Source organism: Felis catus, chromosome B3 (assembly GCF_018350175.1).
Source record: "Felis catus isolate Fca126 chromosome B3, F.catus_Fca126_mat1.0, whole genome shotgun sequence".
Lineage (NCBI taxonomy): Eukaryota > Metazoa > Chordata > Mammalia > Carnivora > Felidae > Felis > Felis catus.
This window is the reverse complement of record NC_058373.1, coordinates 34,805,471-34,832,766: the sequence shown is the minus strand read 5'-3', so window position 1 is coordinate 34,832,766 and position 27,296 is coordinate 34,805,471. Positions and strand designations below refer to the sequence as shown.

At 48.5% G+C, this 27,296-nt stretch overlaps 2 protein-coding genes across 4 annotated transcripts in view; both read right to left on the bottom strand.

Moving 5' to 3' along the window:
- Positions 1 to 1,700: 1,700 nt before the first annotated feature.
- On the bottom strand, positions 1,701 to 25,777 carry LARP6 (La ribonucleoprotein 6, translational regulator). 3 transcript variants are annotated; one of them, XM_045059092.1, is made up of 3 exons: positions 25,669 to 25,777; positions 8,029 to 8,239; positions 1,701 to 3,223 (listed from the first exon to the last, which is right to left on the bottom strand). In XM_045059092.1, exons 1-3 carry the CDS (start codon positions 25,671 to 25,673, stop codon positions 2,156 to 2,158), a joined length of 1,284 nt encoding a protein of 427 aa, XP_044915027.1. In that variant the 5' UTR covers positions 25,674 to 25,777; the 3' UTR covers positions 1,701 to 2,155. The 3 variants fall into 3 exon arrangements, with proteins under 3 accessions (XP_044915027.1, XP_023110871.1, XP_044915028.1); XM_023255103.2 differs by lacking the exon at positions 25,669 to 25,777 and adding an exon at positions 22,127 to 22,404; XM_045059093.1 differs by lacking the exons at positions 8,029 to 8,239; positions 25,669 to 25,777 and adding an exon at positions 3,675 to 3,833.
- The window catches only part of THAP10 (THAP domain containing 10), a 30,316-nt gene continuing 28,694 nt past the window's right edge, over positions 25,675 to 27,296 (bottom strand). The window contains exon 4 of the mRNA XM_045059094.1: positions 25,675 to 25,806. The gene's annotated coding sequence lies outside the window, so the exon portion shown is untranslated. The remainder of the gene's footprint in view (positions 25,807 to 27,296) is intronic.

The following is a 27,296-nucleotide window of genomic DNA, read 5'->3' as shown; positions in this document are numbered from 1 at the left end:
CGGTTAAGCGTCCGACTTCAGCCAGGTCACGATCTCGCGGTCCGTGAGTTCGAGCCCCGCGTCGGGCTCTGGGCTGATGGCTCGGAGCCTGGAGCCTGTTTCCGATTCTGTGTCTCCCTCTCTCTCTGCCCCTCCCCCGTTCATGCTCTGTTTCTCTCTGTCCCAAAAATAAATAAACGTTGAAAAAAAAAAAAAAAGAGAGAAATGACCTGCTCAAGGTCAGTTACTTACCAAAGAACCACGCCTACAACCCAACTCTGCTGACCTCCAATTCAGGGTTCCTTCCTAAGACCACAGAGGGCAATACTGAGGACAGAAGGCCAAGTTCTTCTGTATTCACATAAAAAGGTGAGGGTGTAGGCATTTCTTTTAAAGCAATCAGGATTGACAAGAGTGAATCTAAAAAACAGAGCGGCTGCTTGTGTGCTGGAGCATAAAGGGGGTGGAATAATCAAAATGTAGCCAGGCCAAGGAGAGGTCGTGAAGCCCAGATGTCCCCATGGCCCACGGGCAGGGAGGGGGCAGCTGAGGGGAAGGGGCAGGGAGGGTGAGTGGGAGCACAGTGAGGGAGCAGGCCCAGGGAGGGGACTGAGGCTGGGCTGTGGCATTGCCCCGGGGGGGGGGGGGGTGGTTGGGGGTGGGCCTTTGGGCCACCTACAGCTAACAGCGGTGGAAATGGCAAATCTAAATAACTCCTGGAGGCACTTACCAGTTAATAGGTATTCTGGGACTGAAGGGACACACGGTCCTACCAAGCAGATAATAATCATCTGCTAATTTTTATAAAACGGTGTAATTAAACATACACTCTCCTTTTCCATTTCCACAATGGCCTGAGCTATTATCGTACCTCAGCGGCTTCAGCGTACGACCGGTATAATAGTATCTTCCAGGGACACTGACAGAATAAATGAAAGAACGTGTCTAGCAAAACGCCTAGCACATAGGAGGTGCTGAATAAATACTAGCACCTTCTGTGGTTGCTTCTTTTTGGAACGTGGATGGTGAGGTTCAGGGATGCTGTGTACCATCTGGTGGCTAAGAGTAGGGGCTCTGGAGCCAGACTGCTAGGTTCAAGCCAGCTCTACTAACCTAGCCCGTAGGCCCTGGACAAGCTAGTTACCCACATAAAGTCTGTTTCTTCCCCTGTAAAAAGGGGATAATATCTGAAAGTTTCTTGAGTGGTTTGGGGGGGGGGAATTAAATGAGATAATGCATGGAAAACTCTAAGCATAGTCCCTGGCGTCTAATCACCGTTCAATAACTGTCAACAAATTTCATTAAACGGCACTTGTCTAAACTCCCCCAAAGGGCAAGTGGATAAGCCAACGCTAAAATCCAGGCCACTACTCCTTCTACTACATCAGAAGCTGCCGGTGACAATGGACATTCACCAAGGAAAAGGAGCCAGCCTGGGGACCGTATCCAGAGAGCTTGGTCTTTACGAAGCTGCCTCTGCCCGGGTAGGATTCACTGTGACGAAGAGACGCGGTACTCTCATATCTGCACAAACTCTGCCGACCTCTCAGGCTGCCGGAGCCTCAAGGAGAGCCCCAGGGCTGCCCTGGGCAGGACCTCCAAGAGATGCGTCTCCAGTTAAGCTCCTCAGGGCCTCCTGACCTACCACCCACAGCCTTGTCAGAGGGGCACAGACTTCTGTCAGCCACGATCTAGGACTTCAGAGGCAGGACTCCCAGTCGGATGTTTTATTATTTATTGACTTGACAGGAAATATACATTTGGTCCCACGAGACACCATGCTACCGGCTTAACGAGTTGCCATTACACAACAGAGCTCCTGGGGGTCCTCAGGAAGCTCTTGCGTGGCCAGCCGAGGTCGGCTCAGTCACCGCAGGCAGGAGCTCTGTCCTGGGGAAGAGACCCACCGCCCGACCCGCCCTGGAGGAGCCTCTGTCCCACAGCTCTGCGGAGCCGCAACATTCATACACGTTGGGCATCATCAAAATAAAGGTCATGCTGGTTGTTCTGAACTAGAAGGTGCTCTTAAAACCATGGCGTAGCAGACAACCTATGTACATTACAAATATATAAATTAAGAGGTCTACACGTATACAAAATCTGTCAAAGGGGACCTAATCGCATTCTGTATCATGCCAGGTATCTTGATGGAGCGGGTATTAAAAATAGAAGGTATTTATACACAGGCCCTGCCTCTCTCGTGTCCTCCGTGGAACCCTCTGGTGTTGTCAGGGCCTCTGGGCAACCTCAGCACCCCCACAGGTAACCCATCGGCAGTCTGCATCCTCCGAGACAGCAGGGGACTCGCCCCGGGGCTCTTCTCCTGTGTCCCCATCTCGGCCTGGCGGCGCCTCCGAACCCAGGGGCTGCCGGAGGGAGTGATGCTGCTGTCGGAGGAATAATCCGTGCACTTGCGAAAGATCTCAGGGCTGGCGCTACAGTTCAGCCTCCCTTCCTCAGCCAGAGGGGATTTTCTGGAAACGCCTTTGCGTTGAGCCAAGGGGCTGCTCCAGGGACTGGAGCATGGGGAGGCGTTGGGGCTCAGGAAGAGATTCTGGTGGCCAGCAGGGCTGAGCTTGGTGGTGACCACGTGCCGCCGGCCGGCCATGGGGGACGTGGGGTTGCTCTCGGGGTCGGAGGAGCTGTTGGCAGAAGACTCGTCACCCATGTATTGAAGCTCCTCGACTCTCTTGTTTAGGGACTTGTTCAGGTGGATGCTCGCGGTGGGCTCCTCATCCTGGTTCTTGTCTTTGGGAGGTTTCTTTTTGGGTGGCTTCATCCCAATCAGGACGGCTTTCATGTTCTCCCTGCCCTGAGATTCCGTGACCATGAACTCATGCGCTCTGATGGCCGCCTCCACCTCCTCGAACTCCACGATGGCGCACTCCTGGGTCCCCACCTGGCTGTACCGGCTGCTGACCCTCCGGATGTCAGGGGGCAGCTCCCTCCCGGGCTTGAGGATCCGCACTGACGAGATGACTCCGAAGGTCCCGAAGAGCTTGAGCAGGTGTTCCATCACCTTCTCCTGCACCCTTCCGTTCTTCTGGGGCGTGGCCAGGGCCCAGAGCTTGGGGGACAGGTAGAGATCGTAGACCAGGAGCATCTTGCTTGGCAGGTTCTCATTGGGGAAGAGCGGGACGGGGGTGGTCCTCCTCACCTTCCGGTGGTCCTCATTCAACTCGAGGCTCATCGAGTACTTCAAGGCGTGTGCCGTGGTTCTCCAGTCCCGGGTCAGGTGTTTCACCTGAAGAAGACAAAGCAACCTCTGAAATGGTACCTATCGTCTTTGCCCCTCTCGTGTCCTCTATAATCTCCCTCCCCTACCTCCCTCCCCCCCCCCCCCCCCATAACACTGGTCGCTAGAATCACACCCGCTGCGTGCAGGCATTCAAAAATCTAGTGAGCTCTCCACAATGTCAAGCCAGGCAGCACAGTTTGGAGCAGTGCCGTCCAGCACAACTTTCTGTGGTGATGGGGACAGTCTAGTCCACGCAAGTTTAGAGGTTAAGCCTGTAGGGCCTGGGACAAGGCTGTTAGATACACAAATCCAAAGCCCACCTCCGGCCGGCGGTAAGACCTGACGTTTTCCCACCTCGCGGTGCCTCAACTCCCCCATCTGTAAAATGGACACGTTTACAGTGCCCGCCTCACAGCGTTGTCGCGAGGAGTGAATGAATAAATCGATACATACGTACCTACATCCAGACACACATTATGCAAAACTCAGAACGGTGTCAAGCTCATGGAGAGTACGCAATAAATATCATGTGTTATCATCATTTCAAACATCACGTGCTATCGTTTTGACAGGGCTCGGAGATTTTTAACATTGAAACGCTTTTCTGAAGTTGTGTTTCTCCGTTTATGCGTTGGATACCCAGAAGGTTCCAAAAGAGCTTTCGTATTTCACTGGAATATCTCCTGAAAATGATGTGGACTGTTTCAACTTGGAGTAAAACCCAACTAGGGCCTCAAAGAGAATGATGAAATAGTCCCTCCCTCCCTCCTCTCTGAGTGGAAATTGTGCGTATCAACGCGCAGTATATGAAGGCTATATTTATGCTGTAAAACAGTAATTTTCAAGAGGCCCACTTCCGCTGGAGGGAATGCCAGGGAGAATGAGTCATCGCATCCCGCAGGAACTGTGGAGGTGGGTGGGGTGGGTAACCTGAGCCAGGAATGGCGAGATCACCCTGCGTCCGTCCTCGGAGGCCAGGCCAACGCAGCCACTCTGCAGAGGAACCCTGAGACCAAACAGGAACTTCCCAGAACTCAATGTGGGAGGCTCCCTAACAGGGCAGTGTCGGGGGGGGGAACCTCGCAGAGCTCTCAGTACAGGCAGGCTCCTGCAGACAGGGCGCTGTCCGCTCGAGCCTGTGGCCTCTGGGTGACATGGCCCAGATGTGGGCTTAGGGGTGTGGGAACCACAAGTCACCTACACACAGAACCCACGGGCTGATGTCCACGGCACACACCAAGGACAGAAGGTGGGCAGAGGTCCAGGCAAAGGGTCGGACTTCAGGCGAACGGGGCCGATCAGGGCTCCAGAAGGGGTGAGGGTGATGATGGAAGGTCACTGCCAGGTGGTGAGGAAGCTAGGCAGTGGCTCGCTGAGGATGGGACAGCGGGGAGCCTTCTCCAAAACCAGTGGGGGAGAGGAAGAGGAGCTCCTGCCTCGACCTGGACCCTGAGCCAGGCGTGCTCGAGGGAAGGCCAGTACTGCCCTGCTCCAAGGGCTAGAGAAGCTCACAGAAGACCTCACACGATGGAGAGAGAAGCGGGCTCTAGCAAGCACCCGATATCCCTCCGGAGCCAGGAGCACAGTCCACTGGGAAATCTCCGTGATAGTCCGAACATCCTCGGCCTGTCTGTGAGCCGTGAGAAGGCGTGTCCGGCACCACTTAAGGGGAGGAGCCAGGGAGGTGATATCTTTGTGCAGTCACTAGAAGAACCTGCTAACATTTTCGGAAACTTCAATTCCCCTGTTCGTCATATGCATTTCCTATGATGATTAGCAGGAAAGCCTTTAGAATGAAAATAGCCTTGGGGGCGCCCGGGTGGCTCAGCTGGTTAGGCGTCCGACTTTGGCTTAGGTCATGATCCCCTGGTTTGTGAGTTCGAGCCCCGCATGGGGCTCTGGGCTGACCACTCAGAGCCTGGAGCCTGCCTGGGGTTCTGTGTCTCCCTCTCTCTCTCTCTGCCTCTCCCCCCGCTCGCACTCTGTCTCGCTCTCTCAAAAATAAATAAACGTTAAAAACAGTGAGAACGAAAAGGGTCTTTGTTCTCATTTTGAAGGTGTTGGGGAGTCTATGGCTACTGTGCAGCCACTTTTCAACAAAGAAAAGCCCTCGTAAATAGATCTAGAGTGGCAGCTTCAAAACGAAAGAAAATCGGGCTGCCTCTTCAGGTCCCTGGGGAGGAATGAAGGAATGTTTACTGGCTGCTTCATTTTGGGATCCCCCACAAACACTTCTTTGTTCTCTGGACGTGTGTGGTATTGTGATTTATCATTCCGAAAGGACTCGGAGATGTTAACGTTCAAACACGTCTCTGAAATTGTGTTTCTGCACTGATGCGTTTGATACGTACAAGCTTCCAAAAGATCTTTCACATCCCAATGCCGTAGCTCCCGAAACTGACGTGGACTGTTTCAGCTTGGAATGAAACCCAACTTGGGCCTCCCAGAGAATGATGAGATAGTACCTCCCTAAAATACATATACATCGCTCTTTGTCCCCGTTCTTGGCACGGGGTTGCTGGCACCGGGTACATTCCCAGGTCATAAGAACACTAGGAGTACCGTTTGTTCTGATGAGGCGACTCTGGGTGGGCTTCTGGATGGCTCCTAGTTGACGGCCGGTCACCAGAAAGACCAAATCGCGGTTAGAAGCTTGGGATTTTCAGAGAAGGGAGAGGGTCAGGAAATTGAGATAATGGTTGATCAAGCCCACATGAGGAAGCCTCCCTGAAAACCCCAATACCTTGGGGTTCAGGGCACTTCTCGGATGGAGGGTGATGCACCCCAATTCCTCTGGGACAGAAGCTCCTGCATTCGGGGTCTCGTTTTGGGTATGTCTTCATCTGGCTGTCTGTCTGTATCTGTTATCAAATCCTGTATTACACTGGTAAACGTAAGTAAGTGTTTCCCTGAGCTCTGTGAGCTATTCTAGCAAATGATCAAATCCAAAGGGGAGGAGGTCATGGGAACCTCTGATGTGCAGCCACTTTGGACAGAAGCTGTGGGTAACCTAGGTGACTAGCTGTGGGCCTTACCCTGGAGGGCCTGGTGCTGTCTCCAGGTAGACGCAGAACTGCTGGGTGGGGATGCCCTCCCCCCACAGGCACATCTGGCGTCAGCGTGTGCTCGCGGTGTGAGACAAAGGAGACGCGCAAGAGGAAGCGGAGACTTTTCCACTGCAACACGAAGTGCCCCTTCCCTCCTTCTCCTATACCCTGGAAACTCCTAGTCACCCTCCAAGATCCTCTTTCTTTCTTTTTCTTTCTTTCTTTCTTTCTTTCTCTCTCTCTCTCTCTCTCTCTCTCTTTCTTTCTTTCTTTCATGTTGCTTTATTTTTGAGAGAGACAGAGAGACAGAGTGCGGGCAGGGAAGGGGCACAGAGAGAGAGGGAGACACAGAATCCGAAGCAGGCTCCAGGCTCTGAGCTGTCAGCACAGAGCCCGTCGCGGGGCTCGAACTCACGATCATGACCGGAGCCCAAGTCGGAAGCTCAACCGACGGAGCCACCCAGGCAGCCCCTCCAAGATCCTATTTCAACGTCACCACTTCTGGGAAGGCTTCTCAATTATCCAGGCAGGGTTACTCGCTACTTTGTTCTTTCACTGCCTTTGGTCCTATTGCAATCCTTCACTGATCTCTCGCCTTTCCTGGACTTTGCAAGGGCAGAGAACCCATTCATGTCATGTATCTTGTGCCTAAGGCAGCCAGCACTCAGGGTGCGGCGTGAATAGGTTCGATGAATGAATGAAGGCCGGAGAGCAAGAGGAGAGGGCCGACTCTACCAGCAGGTGAGGCAGAGAACAGCTTCACAGAGAGAAGCTCTCCTCCGGGAACGTCTGACCAAGGGCACAGGCGGCTTGGCTGAGACCCAGCTGTTACACATCCCGTTATGCAATGGGCCACGTGGTGCTTTTCCATTCTGGTAAATACGCTTCCCCCACGGAAGATGCACGGTGCTGGCTCCAGCTAGTCCGTCCACACTTTGAGAAGTAAGGGAATTCACGCACAGTCCAGTTGCTGGGTCTGTGCACCGGAGGGACGTGCGGTCTGTGGCCCAGATGGCGGCAAGCATCAGATACCCCACGTCCCCATTGTATAGATGAGAATGTTGGTCTTACAAACACTGCTGGAGTCTTGAAGGTTCCTCTCCCTGAGTTCTGGGCGCTCCTTCTTCCTCTTCCTATTCATTCGACTGGGCAGGTGAAAAGCTTGGGTTTCACGTAATTCTAGGCCCAGTAGGTATCTCTCAAGGCCACGGAGTCCCCGTGTCCTGGCACAGCACCCTCCTGGTCATCCACTTGCCTGGCAAGAGTGCTTGAACTTTACTAAGAGCAAGCACTATCATTTCACAACTGCCACCGGCTGACATTTGTCCCAACACCCAGGCCGCTTTTAATACTTGGGAAGATACTCGCTGTTTTTTTTTTTTTTTTTTTTAATGTTTATTTCTTTTTGAGAGAGAGAGAGAGAGAGCATAAGCCGGCGAGGGGCAGATTGAGAGGGAGACACAGAATCCGAAGCAGGCTCCAGGCTCTGAGCTGTCGGCACAGAGCCTGATGGGGGGCTTGAACCCATGAACCGTGAGATCATGACCTGAGCGGAAGACAGACGCTTTAACTGACTCAGCCACCCAGGCTCCCCCGCGATGTTCCTAATAATGATCCTAAATCTCTATTCTTGATCATGTTTCTCTACGTCAGGGGGCAAAAACTCGCTAGTTGTCAGGTATCATGTGGGCAAACAAGATTGAGAACTGAAACCCCCAAACACCCCTGAAATCCTGGAGGCAGCGTGTGAGGATGAAGGCTTACCTTTTTGAAAGACGTGAGTAGCTTGACGCTCACATACCCCAGCTTGTTCCTCCTCACGTGCTTTAGCAGGAAGGCGTCCTTCTCCAGGTTTGCATCAGAAAAGTAGAATTCGATCTGATCCACCAGCTTCCTGATCAACTCCTGGTCTGGGGGCTTCCACTCCTGCTCCCCGTCTTCATGCTCGTTCTCGCCCCCACTTGTGGTGGTGCCACTGAGACCAGAAGGAGACACGGGGCGGGGGGAAGGTTACAGGCTGAACTGCTGCCCCCCCCTCCAAATTTCTTGCGTTGAAGTCCCAAAGCCCTGTATGTCAGGATGTGATCTTACTCGGAAATGGGGCCCCGTAGATGTAATCAGTTAAAGACGAGGTCACACCAGAGCAGGGTGGCCCCAATCCACTACGACCGGCGTCTCATCAAAAGGGGAAATCTGGGCACGGGCACACAAGAACGCCGCGTGAGGATGAAGGTGGAAATGGGGGTGATGAGCGGAAGTCCAGGACCGTCAAGGGTGGCCAGCAAACCACCAGAAGCCAGGGGACTGGCCCAGAACAGACCCTCGAGGGGAGTGCATCTTGCTGACACCCGGATTCCCAACTTCCGGCCTCCAGAATGTGAGGCAATACATTCCGTGGTTCTAAGCCACCCAGTTTGTGGTGCAGCTCTAGGAAACTTCACTGGCTCCCACTCGAACTGCGCTCCTCAGAGGGGGTATCACCTGGTGATCACAAGGGGCTAAACTGTGCCCAACGAGCCAAGAAATCAAGCTTTTGTTCTTAAGGTGGACCGAGGGTCACTAAAATAACAACACCGTCTACGAACGTTTCTGTGCTGCTGTGCCATTGACGGGATGCTCTTCACATTCCCTCCTTATTCTTCCCTCCCCACTCCACCCCCCAATCCTGATTTCTGGAAGGTAATTTAGCAGACTCACTAAGAGTCCCAATCCTAGAGGTAGACCATGGGGGTTCGAATCCCTTCCTCCCCCTCTCCCTGAGAATCTTAGGATAGGAGAGCAAGCCAAAGAAATCCTGACAAGGGTTCTTTAGGCAGGCAAACCTTCCACCAAGGGATTACAAACACTTCAAAACCATAAACATATAGGGACTTTGTGACGATCTGCCTCGTAGGTGACACCATTAATTCGAAGCTCTAGAAGGTGGCTTCTTTTTTGTACGTTTAATTACCACTTTAAATTATGTATTATCCACTATGATACATATCTTATTCAACAAAAAGGATTGGTTAAAAATCACTTCCAGAGGGGCGCCTGGGTGGCTCCGTCGGTTAAGCATCCGACTTTGGCTCGGGTCACGATCTCACGGTGTGTGAGTTCGAGCCCCGTGTCGGGCTCTGTGCTGACAGCTTGGAGCCTGGAGCCCGCTTCAGATTCTGTCCCTCTCTCTCTCTGTCTGTCAAAAATAAATAAATGTAAAAAAAAAATTTTTTTAATTACTTCCAGAAAAAAAATATTACCACTTTCCTATGTGGCTGCTTGATTTCCAGACATGACCATCAGGCCCGGAGTCTCCATTAACACGTTCTGAGTAGGGAGAGCATCTCCTGGGAGGGATGCAGACACCGAGCCACCAACAGCATTCAGTGTGCTTCGACTGTGTTGGGAGCACCTGCTTGAGTCCCCAGCAGGCTCAGGAAGTTCACAGCGGCATGTTCACAGTAGACAAAAGGCAGAACCAAAAATGTCCACTGATGGACGACTGAATCAGCAAAATGTGGCACATCCATGCATCGGAGGGAATGTTATTCAGCTTTGAAAAGGAAATTCTGATACATTCTGGCACATGGATGGACCCTGAAGACACGATGCTAAGTGAGATGAGTCTGTCCTCAAAACACAAATACCGCGTGATGCCGGTGACATGAAGGATCTAGAGTTGTCAAATTCACAGAGACAGAAAGGGGACCGGCGGTTACCGAGGACTGGGGAGGGGGGGATGGGGAGCTAATAGTTAATGGGTATGGAGTTTCAGGTGGAAAAGACAGAAAGTTCTAGAGATGGAAAGTGGTGATGGGTGCACAACGGCGTGAATGTCCTTAATGCCACTGAATTGCACACTTAATAATGGTGAAGATGATAAGTTTTGGGGGGAGGGTTTGGTTTTCTTTTATAAGTTTATTTATTTTTGAGAGGGCGGGTAGGGGGCAGAGAGGGAGGGAATCCCAAGCAGGCTCCTCACTGTCAGTGCAGAGCCCAACATGGGGTTTGAACTCAGCAACCGTGAGATCATGACCTAAGCCAAAATCAAGGGTCAGACACTTAACTGACTGAGCCACCCAGGCACACCTAAAAGTATGTTTTTTAAAAAGCCTTTTAAAAATGGGATGGCACACTAAAGGAATATTTGAAGGCAGCCTATAAAAGCAGATAAAACAGGTCAAAGGCAACTTAAACATCAGACAAGCTGAGTATTTTAGAAGTTTCTAGAAGATAGCTGTGGTAGATAATAGATTCAACCAACATCTGATAGCAAACTCTCGCTTAACTTTCTTTATTATGGAGGCTACAAAAAGACAAAAACAAAACTAAACATGTACTTTCTCAGCATCTGTTACAGGTAATAGCCATCTGAGCCACCTGTCATGATATGACCAGTAACACACAAGTGAAAATCTTTTGGCCCTACCTCTTCCCTTTTTAACTGATTTGAGCGTGGATGTGATGGTTGGGGGCGGTGGCAGCTATTTTGCTACCAAAAGAAAAAGGCCAAAATGGGGCATCTGGGTGGCTCAGTCAGTTAAGCATCAGATTCTTGGTTTTGGCTCAAGACATGATTTCGTGGTTCAAAGGTTCAAGCTGCACATCGGGCTCTGCGCTGACAGTGGGGAGCCTCCTCAGGGTTCTCTCTCTACCCCCCCCCTCTTTATGCCCCTCCCCAACTCAAGTGTGTGCACACATAGGCACACACGCGCTCTCTCTCAAAATAAATAAATAAATTTAAAAAAAGGAAAAGGCCGCAAGAATTAGCTGGGCCTGATTTCTTGACATTATTGGCTCTGATATTATTGAGTTGCTGAACCAATTCCTCTAACTACCTACCTGCACATTTCTGATTACACGGGAAAGATAATGTCCATTTGCATAATTCACCTGTTAGCTGGGTGTTCTATTACTTACAGCCAAATAGTAGGAGAGTAATACTGTTTTGACAAAGTGGTCCTTAAAGCATGCTAACTGAAAAGTGTCAGTGGCACAATCAATGGGATGAAAAAGGAAAGGCAACATGGACAGAACAGATTTTCACTCCATTAGAGAAAGTTCACACCCTAAAAAGCAGTTCAACTAGATAAGTTGAATACACCAGATACAATAACTACAAACGCATGGGAAAGTCTGAGCCCCAATGACAAGGATGAGAATACAGAGGAGTTGGGATGAGGTGTATGATAATGATCAGTGAAGAGCTTTGAGTGGACTCAGATATTAGCAAAATGGTCTAACTTACTACAAATCGCAAGTATATCAGAGGTGACCAGACCATCAAAGGCACCCACACACTAGTAAGTCCTACTCTGCAACTAGAGTAGTTGAGGCTATTATAAAAAGTAATCTCATGGGGCAGCTGGGTGGCTCAGTTGGTTAAGCAGTGGACTTAGGCTCAGGTCATGATCTCGTAGTCTGTGAGTTCAAGCCCTGCGTGGGGCTCTGTGCTCTCCAGAGCCTGGAGCCAGCTTTGAATTCTGTGTCTCCCTTTCTCTCTGCCCCTCCCCTGCTCACACTCTGTCTCTGTCTCTCAAAAATAAATAAATGTTGAAAAAAAAAAACAAAACAGGATCCATCAGGGCACAGGGAAGTCACAAACCCAATGGAGGGGCTCCTGGGTGGCTCAGTTGGTTAAGCATCCGACTTTGGCTCAGGTCGTGATCTCACAGTTCGTGGGTTTGGGCCCCGTGTGGGGCTCTGTGCTGACAGCTCAGAGCCTGGAGCCTGCTTCGGGTCTCCCTCTCTCTACCCATTCCCCACTCACGCTTTGTTTCTCTGTCTCTCAAAAATAAATAAATATTTTTTTAAAGTTATCTCATAAACAAAACATAATGGAAGGATGGGGATGTAATTTCTCAATTTCTCCAGTGCCCATTCTAGAGCCTCCCATTCTTTCCAAGGTCATGGGAAGCCTTTACTCCCTGCAGATGATTTTATGACAAACTTCGTTGAGAAGATGACGTTCATCGAAGCAGACTTGCCCAGACCTCCCTTGGACATGCCCTCCCTCCCCACAAGCTTGTTTTATATGTCTGGGCATCTGCCGAAGCATCCACCGCATCCAGGGCCCTTTTCTCCACCTTGGTCCTCTTATGCCTGCGGCAGGAAGGGACGCTGTTGACCTCTTTCTTCTCGGTACCTCTCACCCTGGGCTTCTGTGATTTGTCCTTTTCTGATTCTTCTCCCCATCTAATTGCCCTTTCAGTCTCCTCATTCTGCTCCCATTTCTCCAAGGATCTATCCTTGACCCTTTATCCCCTGGCAACCAATAGGTTTCAGCTGCCGGACAGCACATCCAATTCAAATCTGCCTCTACCTACCCCTCCATCCTTCTCTCATGCCTGAGACCCCATCCTCAATTCCTAGCTGCCTGCCTGATGCTTCCACTTGGACAGCCCGTTGAAACTTCAAATCTATTATGTCCAGAACTGAACCATCACCTTCTGCAGAGCTTGACCTTGGGTCGGATTGAAGCCTAGACCTGGCAAGGGGCTTTCTATCTGGGTAGCTCCTCTTTTCATACAGTCTGATGGTAAATAGTCCACACTGTGTGTTTGGGGGCAGACGGGATTCTGCATCGGTTATTTGCAGCCAGTAAGCAGACAGGCAGGTAGCCAGAGATTCCAGAACAGGTGGGCAGTCCTGGGGAGGTGATATAAACCATTCTGCGAGGTCCTTGCACCCTAAGGACCCCTCACTACATGGGTGCTCTCATGGGCAAATGTATATCTCCAAAGGGGGATCCTGAGAGGCAAGGCCTTTTTGCACATCTGGGAGCACGCTGCCTTCTTTCCTGCTTCGTGCAACAGCCTTTGAATGAAAAAAGACCAGTATCCTTTGCGAACATTAAAGAAGTTTATATCTCTTAAATATGAATGTTGGTAACTTTCTGTCAATTACAACCGTCCTGCAAACCATGTATCTTTCCTCCCAAACTGCCCCACTGACTACTTTCCCTATTCACTCTTCTCTGCTTTTAGGCTCAAAACCCAAGATGCATCTTTTAGCCCTCTCTTTTTGCCCCCACATCGAGCCAATTATCAAGTGCTGATTTTATTCTGCAGTGTCTCCCATCTGTTCCCTTTTCCATTCCAACTGTCCTCATTACTTCTCCCTTGGACACTATTAATAGCTCATCAAAAATGAATCTTAAACACTAAAGTGAAATAAACAACACAAAGCAAAAGATGAGACAACATAGTGCATAACTTACAAAGAAAGCAACGATCCCCCCCGCCGCCACCCTCTCCAACTTCACCTCTCCTCCCTAAAGGCAACCTCTAGTCAACCATTTAGTTCTTAGGAGAGTTGCCTTATGGCTCTATAAAATATGCTCATTCTACTCCTCACATGCCAATTTTCAACATTGGGGTCACTCGTCTCCCAAAGCCTCTTTTTCCAATTTTTAAAATTTTGTATTATTTTGGTTTTTTTTTTAATAGCCTTCTAATTGTGTTTTAAAATAATACATTTAAAATTCTGTTCCTTATTCCATCAACATTAAATGATACTTCTCACTTCCTCACTACATACGATAGGTGTGTTCTTTCCCTCTCCTTCCATTTCCAACCTTTCAAATTCTCCCAGATGTACCTTTATGTTATTTTGTCATGGTCCGTATTTACATTCTACTCTGTAATATTCCAAGTTTTGTCTATAGATACTAAAAGTAGAAAGTTAATCAGTTGTGTTTACCTTTATGATGGTACAAACACGGATCTGTGCAGGGTGGAGGCATTTGCCCAGATTGCATTTCTTTCTTAAAGTCCTGTTAGTTGACCACCTGGATTGATCCTCTATAACTCTTTTTTTTTTTAATTTTTTTTTTTAACATGTATTCATTTTTGAGAGTGAGAGAGACAGAGCGTGATTTGGGAGGGGCGGAGAGAGTGGGAGACACAGAATCCAAAGCAGGCTCCAGGCTCTGAGCTGTCAGCACACAGCTCGATGCAGGGCTCAAACTCACAGACTGTGAGATCATGACCTGAGCTGAAATGGGATGCTTGACTGAGCCCACCAGGCGCCCCAATCCTCTATGACACTTACCCTCTTTTTCATATTGACCTCGTTGTCTTTGTCTTTGATTTACATTGCAAGAGATTTTCTGACATTACCTTCTAATCATTTTTGATGAATTGTTTAATTTCAGGAATTATGTATTCTCCAAGAACTCTTTTATGTTTTCAAACTGCTCCTTTTTAAAAGCATCCTGTTCTTGTTTTGTTGATGCAGTCTCTTAAATTCCCTCTTGGGGCACTCTCCAGAGTCTACATTTTTAAAAGTCTCTTTGTTTTAAATTTTGTTTTAATGTTTATTATTTATTATTGACAGAGAGAGAGAGAGAGAGACAGAGCACAAGCAGGGGAGGGTTAGAGAGAGGGAGACACAGAATCCGAAGCAGGCTCTAGGCTCTGAGCTGTCAGCACAGAGCCCGATGCGGGGCTGGAACTCACAAACTGCCAGATCATGACCTGAGCCGAAGTCGGACGCTCAACCGACTGAGCCACCCACGCACCCCAAAAGTCTCTTTGTTTCCAACAGCATCACCTCTATATCTTCTGGGATCAGTTTTTCATTTAATTTCATGTAATTGGTTTTCTTCATGTGATTGGTAAACAATTCACCGTTTCTTTATTCAAAATCTGTTTAAATAAACTTATTATAGGATAATTTCAGATTTATAGAAAAATGGTGAAAAGAGTACAGAGAGTCCCCATGTATCCCACATCAGGCTTCTTCTGTTATTAATATCTTGTGTTAGTACAAAGCATTTAACAAATTAATACGAATACATTATTGTTAGCTAACGTCCATACCTTATTCAGATTTCCTTAGTTTCTACCTAGTGGCCTGTTTCTCCTTCAGGATCCCATCCAGGATACTAGATTCCAAGTAGTTGTTGTGTCTCCCAGGCTTCTCCTGGCTGACACAGTTTCTCGGGCTTTCCTTATTTTTGATAACCTTGACTGTGCTGAGAAGTACTGGTCAGATATACTGTAGACAGCTCTGCATTTGGGATTTATCTGATATATTTTTTTAGGATTAGACGGTGGGTATGGCTTTTAGGGAAGAGAAGCACCGAGGTAAACTTCCATTCTCATCACAGGATATCAAGGGGACTATCAACATACCTGATCACTGTGGACGGTGACCCTGGCTGCGGTAGTGTTATTTTGTGTCTCCACTGTGAAGTTACTGCTCCCCCCTCTCTTTCCATACTGTGCACTTTGGAAGGGAGTCACTGTATACAGTCCACACTTAAGAGGTGGGGAGTTCTGCTGCGTGGCTATTCATTTCGAAGAGTGAAGGGAGGGAGGTCTGGGTTGCTTTTTCTTGGCGGGTCCATATCGGTTCCCTCCACAGCTGTATACTCTGATTTTCTTCCTAGCTGGTTCTATATCCATGGGTGGCACATGCCAACTGGAAGGCTTCCCTTTAGGGTGGACAGGCAGGGAGTGATTAAATAGGGGCTTTATATGGAGAAGGAGTTACTCTGCAGGTGCAAGCTCTACCTTAGCAACCCCAGATCATGAGCTGATTCGTTCGGCCCCTTTAGAAAATAACCTTGTTTCTTCCTTTCCTCCTTGCACGTAAACAGTGATGTTGGTTGCTCCTTTTTATGGTCAGGCAGAGAGGTAAGGCAATTGTTCTAAAGGAAGAATTTAAATTACCTCTTGGATATCAACATCCTTTTTAATCCCTGCATCCTTCACATATTTCCTAACCAGAACCTTTCTAGGGTTCTGTCTTCCCACCTCCTGCCATCTCCCTCTGCTTCCACTCTTGCTGTATTTCGGGTTAAGCCTCTTCCACTCTGTGCCTTATTACATGTTCTGAAGAACCGCTATGTCCCTGCTCTACTCTAATACTAATACTAATGTTTTCTATTCTATTAAATAAAATCCAAAGTCGTTAGCCCTTTATTCAGATTCACTTAGAATCTGGCTGTAAGCAGCTTCCAAAGGTATTTTTGTCTATTTCCCTTCAGATCCTTTGCTCTAAAATAAAAGCATGTAAAAGACTCACAGATCCCTGTGTCACCAGGTTTCTGGACTCTGTCCCTTTGGGCATACTGTTCCATCTCCTTAAACATCTTGCCTTATCTCTCAGGTCCAAATCCCTGCCATACATCAAGCCCCATCTCAAAGCAACTCTCTCAGGAAGCAAATCATTTCAACTTCTCCTAACCCTTGCCTGTACTTGTATCGGAGCTACCGTGTGCATATCTTATTAGTGCCCTTGAACCGTATCAGTGTCCTTCATTCAGGCATGAACCGACATAGCAGGAATTTACAAAGTATTGCCGGTGTAAAGTGAATCGTTTCTGTAAGGGCAAATCTGCAGGATTCTTTGAGACAGGAAGTATGGTTACCGGTGAATAAGCCATTAGTGGTCTTTCAAGAGGACTTTGAAAAAAAGTTTTACGTTTACAGTCTCGTTTCCTTTTAAATAAACCATTGTAAATTAGGAGTACTGACGTGTTCTTTTTTTGTAACGGTAAACCTGCTAGAAATTAAAGTAAAGGGTAGAAATGAGGAGGTACACTTCAAAACAGATGATGGGGCTCCACAGATCAGTATTGAAATATTAATCATATTTACAGATGATCTAGGGAAATAAGTACAACATAAATCTCCAGGGCTGCCTTTCTCATAAAATCTCAAGATAATCTGGAGATATTAATTAAGTGGTTATTCAAATGACACCTTATGAATAAAAATATCCAAAATAAAACGGGGGAATAGTGAGCTCCTCACTATAGCTTTCCATACAGCAAAGATTTCTTGGATTCATCACCTATCTTTGCAGATGGTCTAGTCGAGTATGGTGCTTTGGCCACCAATACCAAGAAAATGGCGGACAACAAGAAGGAAGATATTGAACAAAAAGGAGCAACCTTTTGACTTGCCTTTAGGAAAAGATAACGAGGCTGAAAAGGTTCAAAAGGTAAACAAAATTGATCGTGCAATATAAAAACACAAGGACAGATTCCAAAAAGAAAGGTTTTTCATAGAGACAAGTTGGAAACATACACGGGGATGTGTCCAAGTTTGGAAAAGGCAGTATGGGAACAATTACATTTCGGATGCCACTAGCAGAGGCCCCATGCTATGTCTGGGTGGCCAATGGGTTCTTTGTTATTACAGACATCATGACCTTCTTCTCTAACCCTGTCTTCTGCCATGCTCTTCTGGAATCTTCCTAGCACCTGCAAAAGGAGTGCAACCAGTGGACGTCTCTGCAGGTCTAAATGGTTTGCGGTGTGAAGCAGAAATGTTTACATTGTATTTAGTTCCACATCTGGTACACAGTTGGCATTAATAAATGGAGCCTTTCATTATCATCATCCAGAGCAAAGATAGCTCGTGCAATGTCCCAGAAACATCCCGAAGAGAAAGGAGCCTAGATGTTTCTGTCTGTTAAATGAAGGTGTGCTTCAGTGATTGTATTCTTCATGCTAATATTTAGTATTATAATTGTAAATCATTTTTACACATTGGAAGACAAAGCAAACAAATAAATATGTGAATGTTATTCGGAATCAAGATTGTCAGTGTAAAAAAAATAAAAGTAAATAAAAAACCCTATTATGTTAAATATGAATTGGAATTATCAACATTAAGTTATTTTTTAAAATGCATTTCCCAGCTCTATGGAAAGGGTCTAAAACCAGTGTTGCCCCACTAGAAATTAGCACTCTTAATTCCAGGTCTTGGTTTCTAAATACCCTCCTGCTAGTATTTGAAAAATACTAGCCACAAGGATTCCTGTGGAAATGGCTGGGTCCCATGACCAGAATAGGAAAAGTACCAAGTATAAGCCCAGAATATCTAGCAAGAGAAAATAAGAAAGTGCTCAGAAACCAAAGGGCATGTTCCAAAAGGCTATCCTGAAGCCAACCTGAAGGGGTCTCCCTACTTAATCAAGGACATTCTGAACACCAAAAAGAATGAATGTAACTAATTTTCAAAAAGCAAATAAAAATCGATGAATCGAGGAGAGCCCCAAAGGAGGGCTCTAATTTACAATATTTGACGTGACTATTACAGCCACTCCTCTCTTTGAAAGCTGGTCATTAAGCATTTATGTTGCCTCATTAGGAGGGACACTTGTTCAATCCCAGATGATGAGCAAGGCTCTCTGATACAGAAAAATGCCAGTTAATAAGTGAACAAAGGCTAATAAAATTAGAAAATCACCAATTGGTAATTCCTGAGGAGTTGACTCTCAGGCAAGGATCAGTAGATGGTAAAACCATTAGGTGAAGGGCACTGGTGAAAGAATATTCACAGGAAGCCCCCATATCACTTGTTCTTTCAAAAGAAGAGACACAGCTTCACAACGGAGAGATCAAGTGGTCTCTGAGACAAGCGGTCAAATTAGAGCATCACTTTGGTGACAGCCACCTGAGGTGAATGCAACAAAAAGTCCGTGGCATTGCCTATGAGGTGCTCTTGCCAAAACGTTTAATCCAAATTGAACCAAGCCCTTAGCCTAACTTCCAGTTTACAGGAAACACAGGGTACAAAGGAGCAAGTTAGGGGCGCCCGGTGGCTCAGTCGGTTGAGCGTCCAACTTCGGCTCAGGTCATGATCTCGCAGTTTGTGAGTTCGAGCCCCGCATTGGGCTCTGTGCTGACAGCTCGGAGCCTGGAGCCTGCTTCGGATTCTGTGTCTGCCTCTCTCTCTGCCCCTCCCCCACTCATGCTCTCTCTCTGTCTCAAAAATAAATAAATATTTAAAAAAACAAACAAACAAAGGAGCAAGTTAAATAGATGATGACACCGTAATCAGACCAATTCAAACTGGGAAACATTCAATGAGACATCTGGCCTCTTATTTCAAAATAGCAATGCATTAAAAAAAAATGTGAATGTTCTAGATGAGAAGATTCTAAAGGGACATAATAGGCAAATGCCATTCCCTGGATCGGATTCTGGTTGGAGGGCAAAAAGGAATATCTATAAAATGCAGTGTGGGACGACTCAGAGGACACCCAAATAAGGAACTTGGTTATTGGATCATTTTAGGGATTACACTAAAGAATCCCTGTTAATTCTCTTCCTTGCAATAATAGCATTATGGATACTATGTCATTATTAAGAGCTCCAAAATAAAGTGCTTAGGGTATAGTAAGTCTTGTGTATAACTTATTTTCAAATGGTTCTGAGAAATCCATACATATGTCCATCACACAAATATGGCAAAATATTACTAACTGTTAAATCCAGATGGTGGATATCTGAATGCTCACCATACTACTCTTTCACATTGTATGTTTGAAATCTTTATTTCCCAAAGGTGACAATAAAAAGAAAGACACCGTTTAGCGAGCAAGACGTGGGAAGAAGGCTAAAGAACATTTTTTTTCATTTCCGCTATTGCTTGTACCCCAGGGAAAAACCTAGTATTGGGCTAAGTACTGGCGGTGTAGAGAGGACTAAGGCAAGGTCACTGCCTTGAAGGATCTCCGTTTGGTGGAAGAAAAACACACAAATATTTCAACCCGACGGTGTGATGCAATCATAGAGACGTGCATTCATTCAACAAATATTCCGAAGCACTCGCTACATGCTGGGTGCTGAGGATACAATGAGAACAAGGCAAGCTTGGTCCCTGAATTCAGGATGTCCACATTCTTGTGAAGGAGACAGAATTATACAGTTTCAACGAGGCAAGTGCTAGGTACAAAACGTGCAGAGTGCTACGGCAACAGCAACAGGGAGGGCAGGAAACAAACAGCTTTGTGAGGGGGGGTTAGGGGTAGTGGGAATGAAGCAGTGAGGTTTTAAGGCCGACTAGAGATCAATCAATCAACCAAGCAATCGATCAGAGCCCCAGAGGAGGGAGTGCAAAGGTATGTAGACACGAAACTGCACCCTGTGTTCAGGGACCCAGCTGGGTTAGTGCTGCGGGAGTATGAATTGCTAACACAGGCAGGGAAAGAAACAATGGGCCAAGGGTGGTGGTAAACCTGGGTGCTAAATCTCTAGGAACAGCTTTAGGAACCTGGGCTTTCTCCTGCAGACTTTAGAAGCCAAGAAGTATCCACACAGAGTGGCGGGGAGCAGGGGAGGGAATGCTGTGCCAGGCTAGCCCAAACAGGGGGCAGCACGGATACTGTTCTTGGCTACATCCTCCTGCTCTGGACGTCTGCCTGCTGGGCTCTGTCGGCTCCACCGCCCTAAAGAGCCCCCCAGGGGTTTTCTAGCGTCAACTCTCTGCCAGTGGGCAGCAAGAAACGCTTCAAACTGAATGCTCCATGAGGCTCCAAGTCCCTGGAGCTGGGAGCGAAAGGAGGCTCTGGAGGGAGAGTGGTGGGGTGGGGGTGGGGGTGGGGGTGGGCGTAGGAAGCCCACCCAGTGAGGATCACTTCTCCTAGATTTCCACAGAGGGATCTTTCCTAGATCTCTCAAAACTTAGTCCCCTAGTATAGGGGACAGCTCTTTGCCAGAGTCACAGGCAAATCAAATCAGAAGGGATCAGCCACTCTGAGCGATTTTATGTAACTTCTGCAATTGTTTGACTAGGTGACTGCCTTCCCTTCAAGACTGAGATGTCAGTGACTGTGGAGTCATCATTTTTACACTCTCAATACTCAGCACGGAGCTGAGTGAATGAGTGAATGAATCAAGCTTTACAGTATACAGAGTTCTGCTATGTCGACTGTGGCTACTGTGTCATCTGCTGTGGCTCAGCTTTCCTACTCTCACCTGCTGGGCTGGCCTTTCCTCCTCCTCCAATACCTCTGTCTCCACGGAACCGCCCGGAATCTCTGGGTGCCTAAATCCAGACCCCTTCCGCTGCAGAGGGGTCAAGCCAGTGACGGGGAAGGCTCTGGACCCAGTATCCTCACGCCCTTCAGTTGAGTCCTCTGCCAGTGAAGTAAAGCTATGCCTGCCAGGGAATCATCCTGCAGAACCCTGACAGCTAAGAGGCATGGGCACAGGAACCCAGAAGAAAGAGGGCTCTTACGAAGTGCCTGTTGGCATTGCCCAGAATTTGCAAGTTCCACCACTGCGCTACTCTGGTATCCGCGGATACTCCATACTGTACGTCCTTTCAATATCGGGAGGGATATTGAATATCGGGGGGGGGGGACCCACAGACCTGAAAGGCGTGGGCGTTAGTGGACATAGGTCCGAGGTCTCCGGCTGTTGACAAGAGCTCAGGGCCCACTGGCACCGTTAGACAGGTGGCCTACGACAGCCATAACAGCTCCAGACTACCCATCGCTCAGGAACCCAACAACAAGGCAGCAAGATGATGATGCAAGCATGGGAGTCAGGTGGGGGAGGCCGCCTGAAAATGGGAATCCCCGGCCCTCGAGAAGGCGAGCAGCAAGCCTTGAGCCGATTCCAAATCCGAGCAGGAGAGCTTGCTACACCCGTGGAATCACTCCTCGGATCCCCCAGCAGCAAGTGTCAGCTGGGCCTGGCCTGCCCCCACCCATTCGGACTGATAAACAGGGCGATAATGGCAGTGAGGGCCCTCCTCTCCAGGGGAGGTGGGCCACTCTCGGAGGGTTAGGGGGGAGACGGGACCGAACCAGGCTTTTTGGAGGGTCCCGGGTGAGCGCACGCAACGAGAACCTCCTCCGGGGGAGGAGGAGATGGCGAGGGTGGCCCGGGAAGGACTTCCTCCCGGGTCCCAGGGCATGCCGACGTCCAGGCCCCTGAGAGCCCCGCCGCCGGCGCCAGGAGCTCCGGCCGGGGCGGGTGACAGCTGCGGAGCGGGGCCCCCACAGCCGCCGAAAGCAGGTTCCGCCCGGGTGGGACGCCCCGCGCCGGCGGCCCCGCCGCGGCCGACTCGAGCCGCTCGGCCCGCGGAGTTGTCCCCGCGCCCCCCGCTCGGCCGGGCCGCGCCCCCGCGCCTACCTGTGCCCGCGGCTCGGCTCCTCCTCGCTGGCGCTGCCCCAGCCGGGGCTCAGGTACCGAGCCGGGTCCCCCGCGCCGCGCGCCTCGGTCCCCTCCTCCTCGTCCTCCGGCTCCTCCACGTCCTCGGCCTCCTGGATGGCGACGCGGATCTGCACCGCGGGCTCGGGCCCGGGCAGCGCCTCCTCGCCCGCCTGGGCCATGGCTCGCGGACCGGCCGGGAATGCGGCGCCGCCGGTCCCCGCGCCGCGAGGCCGAGCCAGCCGGGCGGCGGCGACTGCGGCGAGGGGGCGGGGGCGCTGCGAGCGCGCCCGGGAGGGGACGGGGGTCGCGGCGCCCCGCCCCGCGGCGCCGCCGCCGCCGCTCCGGCCGCCAAGCCGCGCGCCAGAGCGGGCGGGGCCGCGACTGGGGAGGGCGACTTCCTCCGCTGTCCCCGCGCAGCGCACGTCCCGGAAAGATGCGCTGGACCCCGGCTCCTCCAGCGAGCGCCCGCTGCTCCCTCCTCCCACGCGTCGGGGCCCCGGACAGGGGAGACGGGAGGGCGCAGCGCCTCTGACTTGTCAGCGTGGGGATGACTTCTGGGGGTGGCAGGCACGGACAGCACCTTAAGGGGCTTCTGTGCCTCCCGGTGTCTCCCCCACCGACCGACATCTCCACCATTAGTCCCCTTGCTACAACCACCCTGGACTGTGCGCCCTGTGAGGTCACACACTTGGTTCCTGCCGTGCCCTATACCACTGGTTCTCAAAGTGTGGTCCCCAGACCTGCAGCCCCAGCCTCACCCGGGACCTTGTCAGAAACGCACCTGCTCGGGCCCAATCAGGTCTCCCGAATCAGGATCTACGATTCTGAACTTCGTGTTGTAACAAGCCTTCCAAGTACCGCCAAAGTTCACTGAAGTTTGAAAGCCACTGCCCTGTAGTGCTTCTTAGAATATACCCTGCATATAATAAGCACTCAAATACTGTTGAACAAATAAAGGGAGCTATTGAAATGCCAGTATGTTCGAAAAGCCTGTTCACATTCAGCTGTGAATGAGTTCCATAGCAACCCTGCAAATGTGACCCAGAAACTAGGGACAGAAGCATCGACATAAATACACTCTGAATGTGCTTTCATGAAGCTCTTAATTTACCTTCTTAAACATAATTTATTATATTAATTTGCCAAACTAGGTCTCCGAAAGAACAGACCCCTGGACCAATACGTTTTGATAAGGGGAAGCAGATCAGAGAGGCTCAAGAAATGGGATCTCTTGGAAGGCACTCTCCTTGTAAAGGAACACCATGCACCGGGCCCTTGGTATCTGGGCTGGGGCCAGGAGAGACCCGGGGGGGGGGGGGGGGTGTGTGGCAAGGACAGCCCGTCTCTGTAAGGTTTGACTAGAATCTGCGTCCCTTTCTTTGTCAGATCTCTCTTTTGATTGAAGGGGCCATAGAGTGAGTTAAGGGAAGGAAGAGAGAGACCCTTGGTGTCCGTCCCAGGATGGCTCAGAGCCTATGTCTGAGCTATGGGGAGGGAAGAGACAAGAAGTGGAGAGGATCTGTTCTAAGCTAGCAGCGCCTCCTGTCAAGACTGTAAAGCTTATAGAACCTCTGTATACCTGGTCCACTCTCATCAGGATCAGGAGAAGATTTGCAGCCCTCTCCACACCTCCTATTTTGATAACCTTACTTCCTGATTTTCACAAACCAGTACACATTATTTCATTTAAACCCTCCTGTGTGGTGAAGACAGCAAGGATTATTATCCTTACCCACAATAATGGTTCATATTTGTACCAGGTTCTACAGTGTATGATGAACTCATTCATACCTATCTCAGAGCTCCCAATTGTCTGAGCCTAAGAGTTCCCTGGGGAATGTTCTGAAAACACGGACTCCTAGGCTCCTATAATTTTAACAACTGGCAGCTGGTGGGTGAATCTGGTCTGCAGAAGTGTTTTATTTGGTTGGGGTTGAGAAAAAAATAAATGGCATCGATACGCCCTTAGGTTCAAATATATCTGCCTATGCTGTCTCTGATATTATTTATTTCTGACTCCTCAGAGAAGAATTCTGAATCCAGAAGGGATGTCAGACATCATCCAGCCTTGAACTCCTCCTTTTAGGGAATGGGTACCCCCAAGTGTACGAACCTTCTCTCCACTGAGAGAAGAACCATATACCACACACACACACACACACACACACACACACACACACACACCTTGGAATATATCATGAATTGAATGCAAAACTTGCATAGGACTTTTAAAGCAACTTCACATAATTTTCTCATATGTAGTAGCTGGCTTAGCATGATGCCTGGGGGAGGGAAAGACAGACACCCCCATCCGCATTAGGATAGTGCTTCACGGGAGGAGTCCGACTCAGTCACTATTCAGATGAGGATAGTGAGTTCTAATGAAGCTCATGGGTATTTATTATATGCTTAAGCAAATGATTCAATGAGTAAATTTATTAATGAGAGAAGGACCTCTTCCATTCTATTACGGCGCCCGTTCTGTCCAGCAGAAAGCCCTGCATCTAGAAATATTTGTTGATTTGATTTGACTTGTCCTAACCACACACCCATCATTTGTGCCACTGGTGAAGGAATTTTTTAGGTGCCCTTCTCATTTCTAGCTCCTTCCTTTCACAGAGCTGTGGCCAGGAGATGAGGCCAGCCCCACCCAGGCCTGTGTTGAATATCACTGCGGGGAGTTTGCATCAGCATCGAGATGATTAACAAAGTCTCCTTCAGCAAAATCATGACCTCAGCCTGGAGTTGGTATCCTTCCCTTTCCCTGGAATCCTGAGGGCTCATTTTTATAATAAACTTAAAATGGGAAACAGTTTTTCCCCCCACAGCTTCTGAAGATGAAACAAAAGGAAATATATTAATGAGTCATCAGGATGGACTGAGATTAGGTTGAATCAAAAATACAACCTCAGGAGATCTTTCCAGTATACGAAAGATTGTTGTTTGAGAATCAATTGGAAATATTTTTTTTAGCGCCCCTGGCACTAGAATTGCAAACCAAGGACTTAGAATAAGATATTAATTTGGAGAAATTAGGAGTGGGCTAAGTATTGATGGTAAAAACTGGTAGTATGAGGGTGGGGGTTCAGCAGAGGGTCTGGTTTTAACTGTAGGGGAAGGAGGGTGGTTTATTTAGTCATTTACTCATTTGTTTAAGCGTGTAACAAACACCAGGCCCTATGCTCGCCTTAATTTTGTAAAATGACTAAGACATGATCCATGGATACCAGGAGAGGAGGGAGCCTGGAAAAGACGTCCTTCAATAATAGAATGTGTCTACGGGCAATAAATGCCACAGCAGAAGTCTGTACAAAGAGGCACAGCCGGTGAAAACGTTACCGAGGATGTCTTGAAGCTTAGAGTAAAGCAGTGCCCACATAAGCGATAGAGTGTGGTGGAAAAAGCACTCACTCTGGTACCAAATAGACCTGGATTCCGACACCAGCCTTGCCACATCTTAGCTACACAACCTCTCTGCTCTTCAGTGTTCCTACCTGTAAAATGGTCCGAATGATCCTTACCTCATTGAGTCGGGTCTGTAGGTCAAAGCAGATTGTGGAAGACGTCTAGCACAGCCCCTGGTCCGGATTGGACCTCAGTATCTACTCGTATACACTGTGATGTGGTTCTAGGTACCTCCAGACCAGGAAAATCTTAGCCTGAATGGGGAACACAGCATTCAAGTTGTTGATGTGTATCTATCTCCGTTGTCAGTTAAGTAATCGGTATTTTTCTGGCCAATACACCAAACTCTCATAAGCTGAGGGAGCCTTTCAGAGCCAACTTAATTCTGAATACCCTGACAAAACAGAGGACCTCTCTGGGCAGGAAAGCAGCATCTTCTCCAGTCCATGTCTAGCTTCAATCAGAACTAAGATACTCATCCACAGGCATGAGGTGTTCGATGAGACTTGTCCATCAACATACATGGTCCCTTGCTTAATACACTCTATCCCCAGTTGTAGATGGATACAGAGCCACCCAATTAGAGATTACATTTCCCAGCATGCTTTGTGCATCGTTATAACCATGCAGCTAAATTCTGGCCAATAAGATATTTTGTCCTACTTCTGGGTTGTGTTTCTAAAAATGCAGATGTGCCTCTCTGGCCTTTTCCATCTACCTCTTAGCTGGAGCAGCCATGGAAGATCTGGGCATAAAAAGACAGGAGGCAAGTAACTAGCACATGTTAAAGGTGACAGAACCAACAACCAGACCTTGGACTTGTTCGGTGGACCATAATCTGGACCATCATTTGGAAAAAAAAGAAAAGAAAAGAAAAGAAAAGAAAAGAAAAGAAAAGAAAAGAAAAGAAAAGAAAAGAAAAGAAAAGAAACACATACCCTGTTTAATCCTGTATTCTGAGATATTTTTGTTACAGTAGCTTAGTCTATATCCTCACTAATACCCGAGGATTTATTAAGATTGAATGAGATAACACATGAAATTACCCAGTTCAGGATGCAGGACATAGCAGCCACTCAATAAATTAGTGCTGAGTTTGAATTTGAAAAAATTGACAACTCAGTAATATTTATTGCATACAAAAGTGTACAGATGATGTGGTGAGAATGATGTAGAATTCAAAAAGGAATAGAATAGGGTCCCCTTTTCTAGGAGCTCATATTCTACTTTTTGTTTTTTGAGGGAGAGAGAGAGAGAATCCCAAGCAGGCTCTGTGTTGTCAGTGCAGAGCCCGACTGGGGGCTCGATCTCACGACCCTGGGATCATGATGTGAGCCGAAACCAAGAGCTAGATGCTCAACCGACTGCACCAACCAGGCACCTCTAGGAGTTCATATTCTAACAGGAGAATTGGCTTCTTTCCTCTTTCTTCTCATCCTCTTGTGAGAGTCCCATCACCTGCATTGTTAGTGGAAGTCCAGCCGTTGCCACAAGTGGGGAGAACAGTGGGAGCTTCCAAAAGGCTGTCAGCTACTGTCTCCCCACTCCCCTAGGTTTGAGGTTCCCCCCGCAAAAGCAACAACCTCTCAAGTTTGGGTCCCACCATTTAAAAATAACACCTGGCTGTTATGACATTGTTTTCTTTGCGGTATATTATCAAATTGGGTTGGCACCTACTTCAGAGAGAGTACTGAAGTTTTGCCTGCCACGTATGCCTTGTGGAGAATTAGCCTGTCAAGCTGAG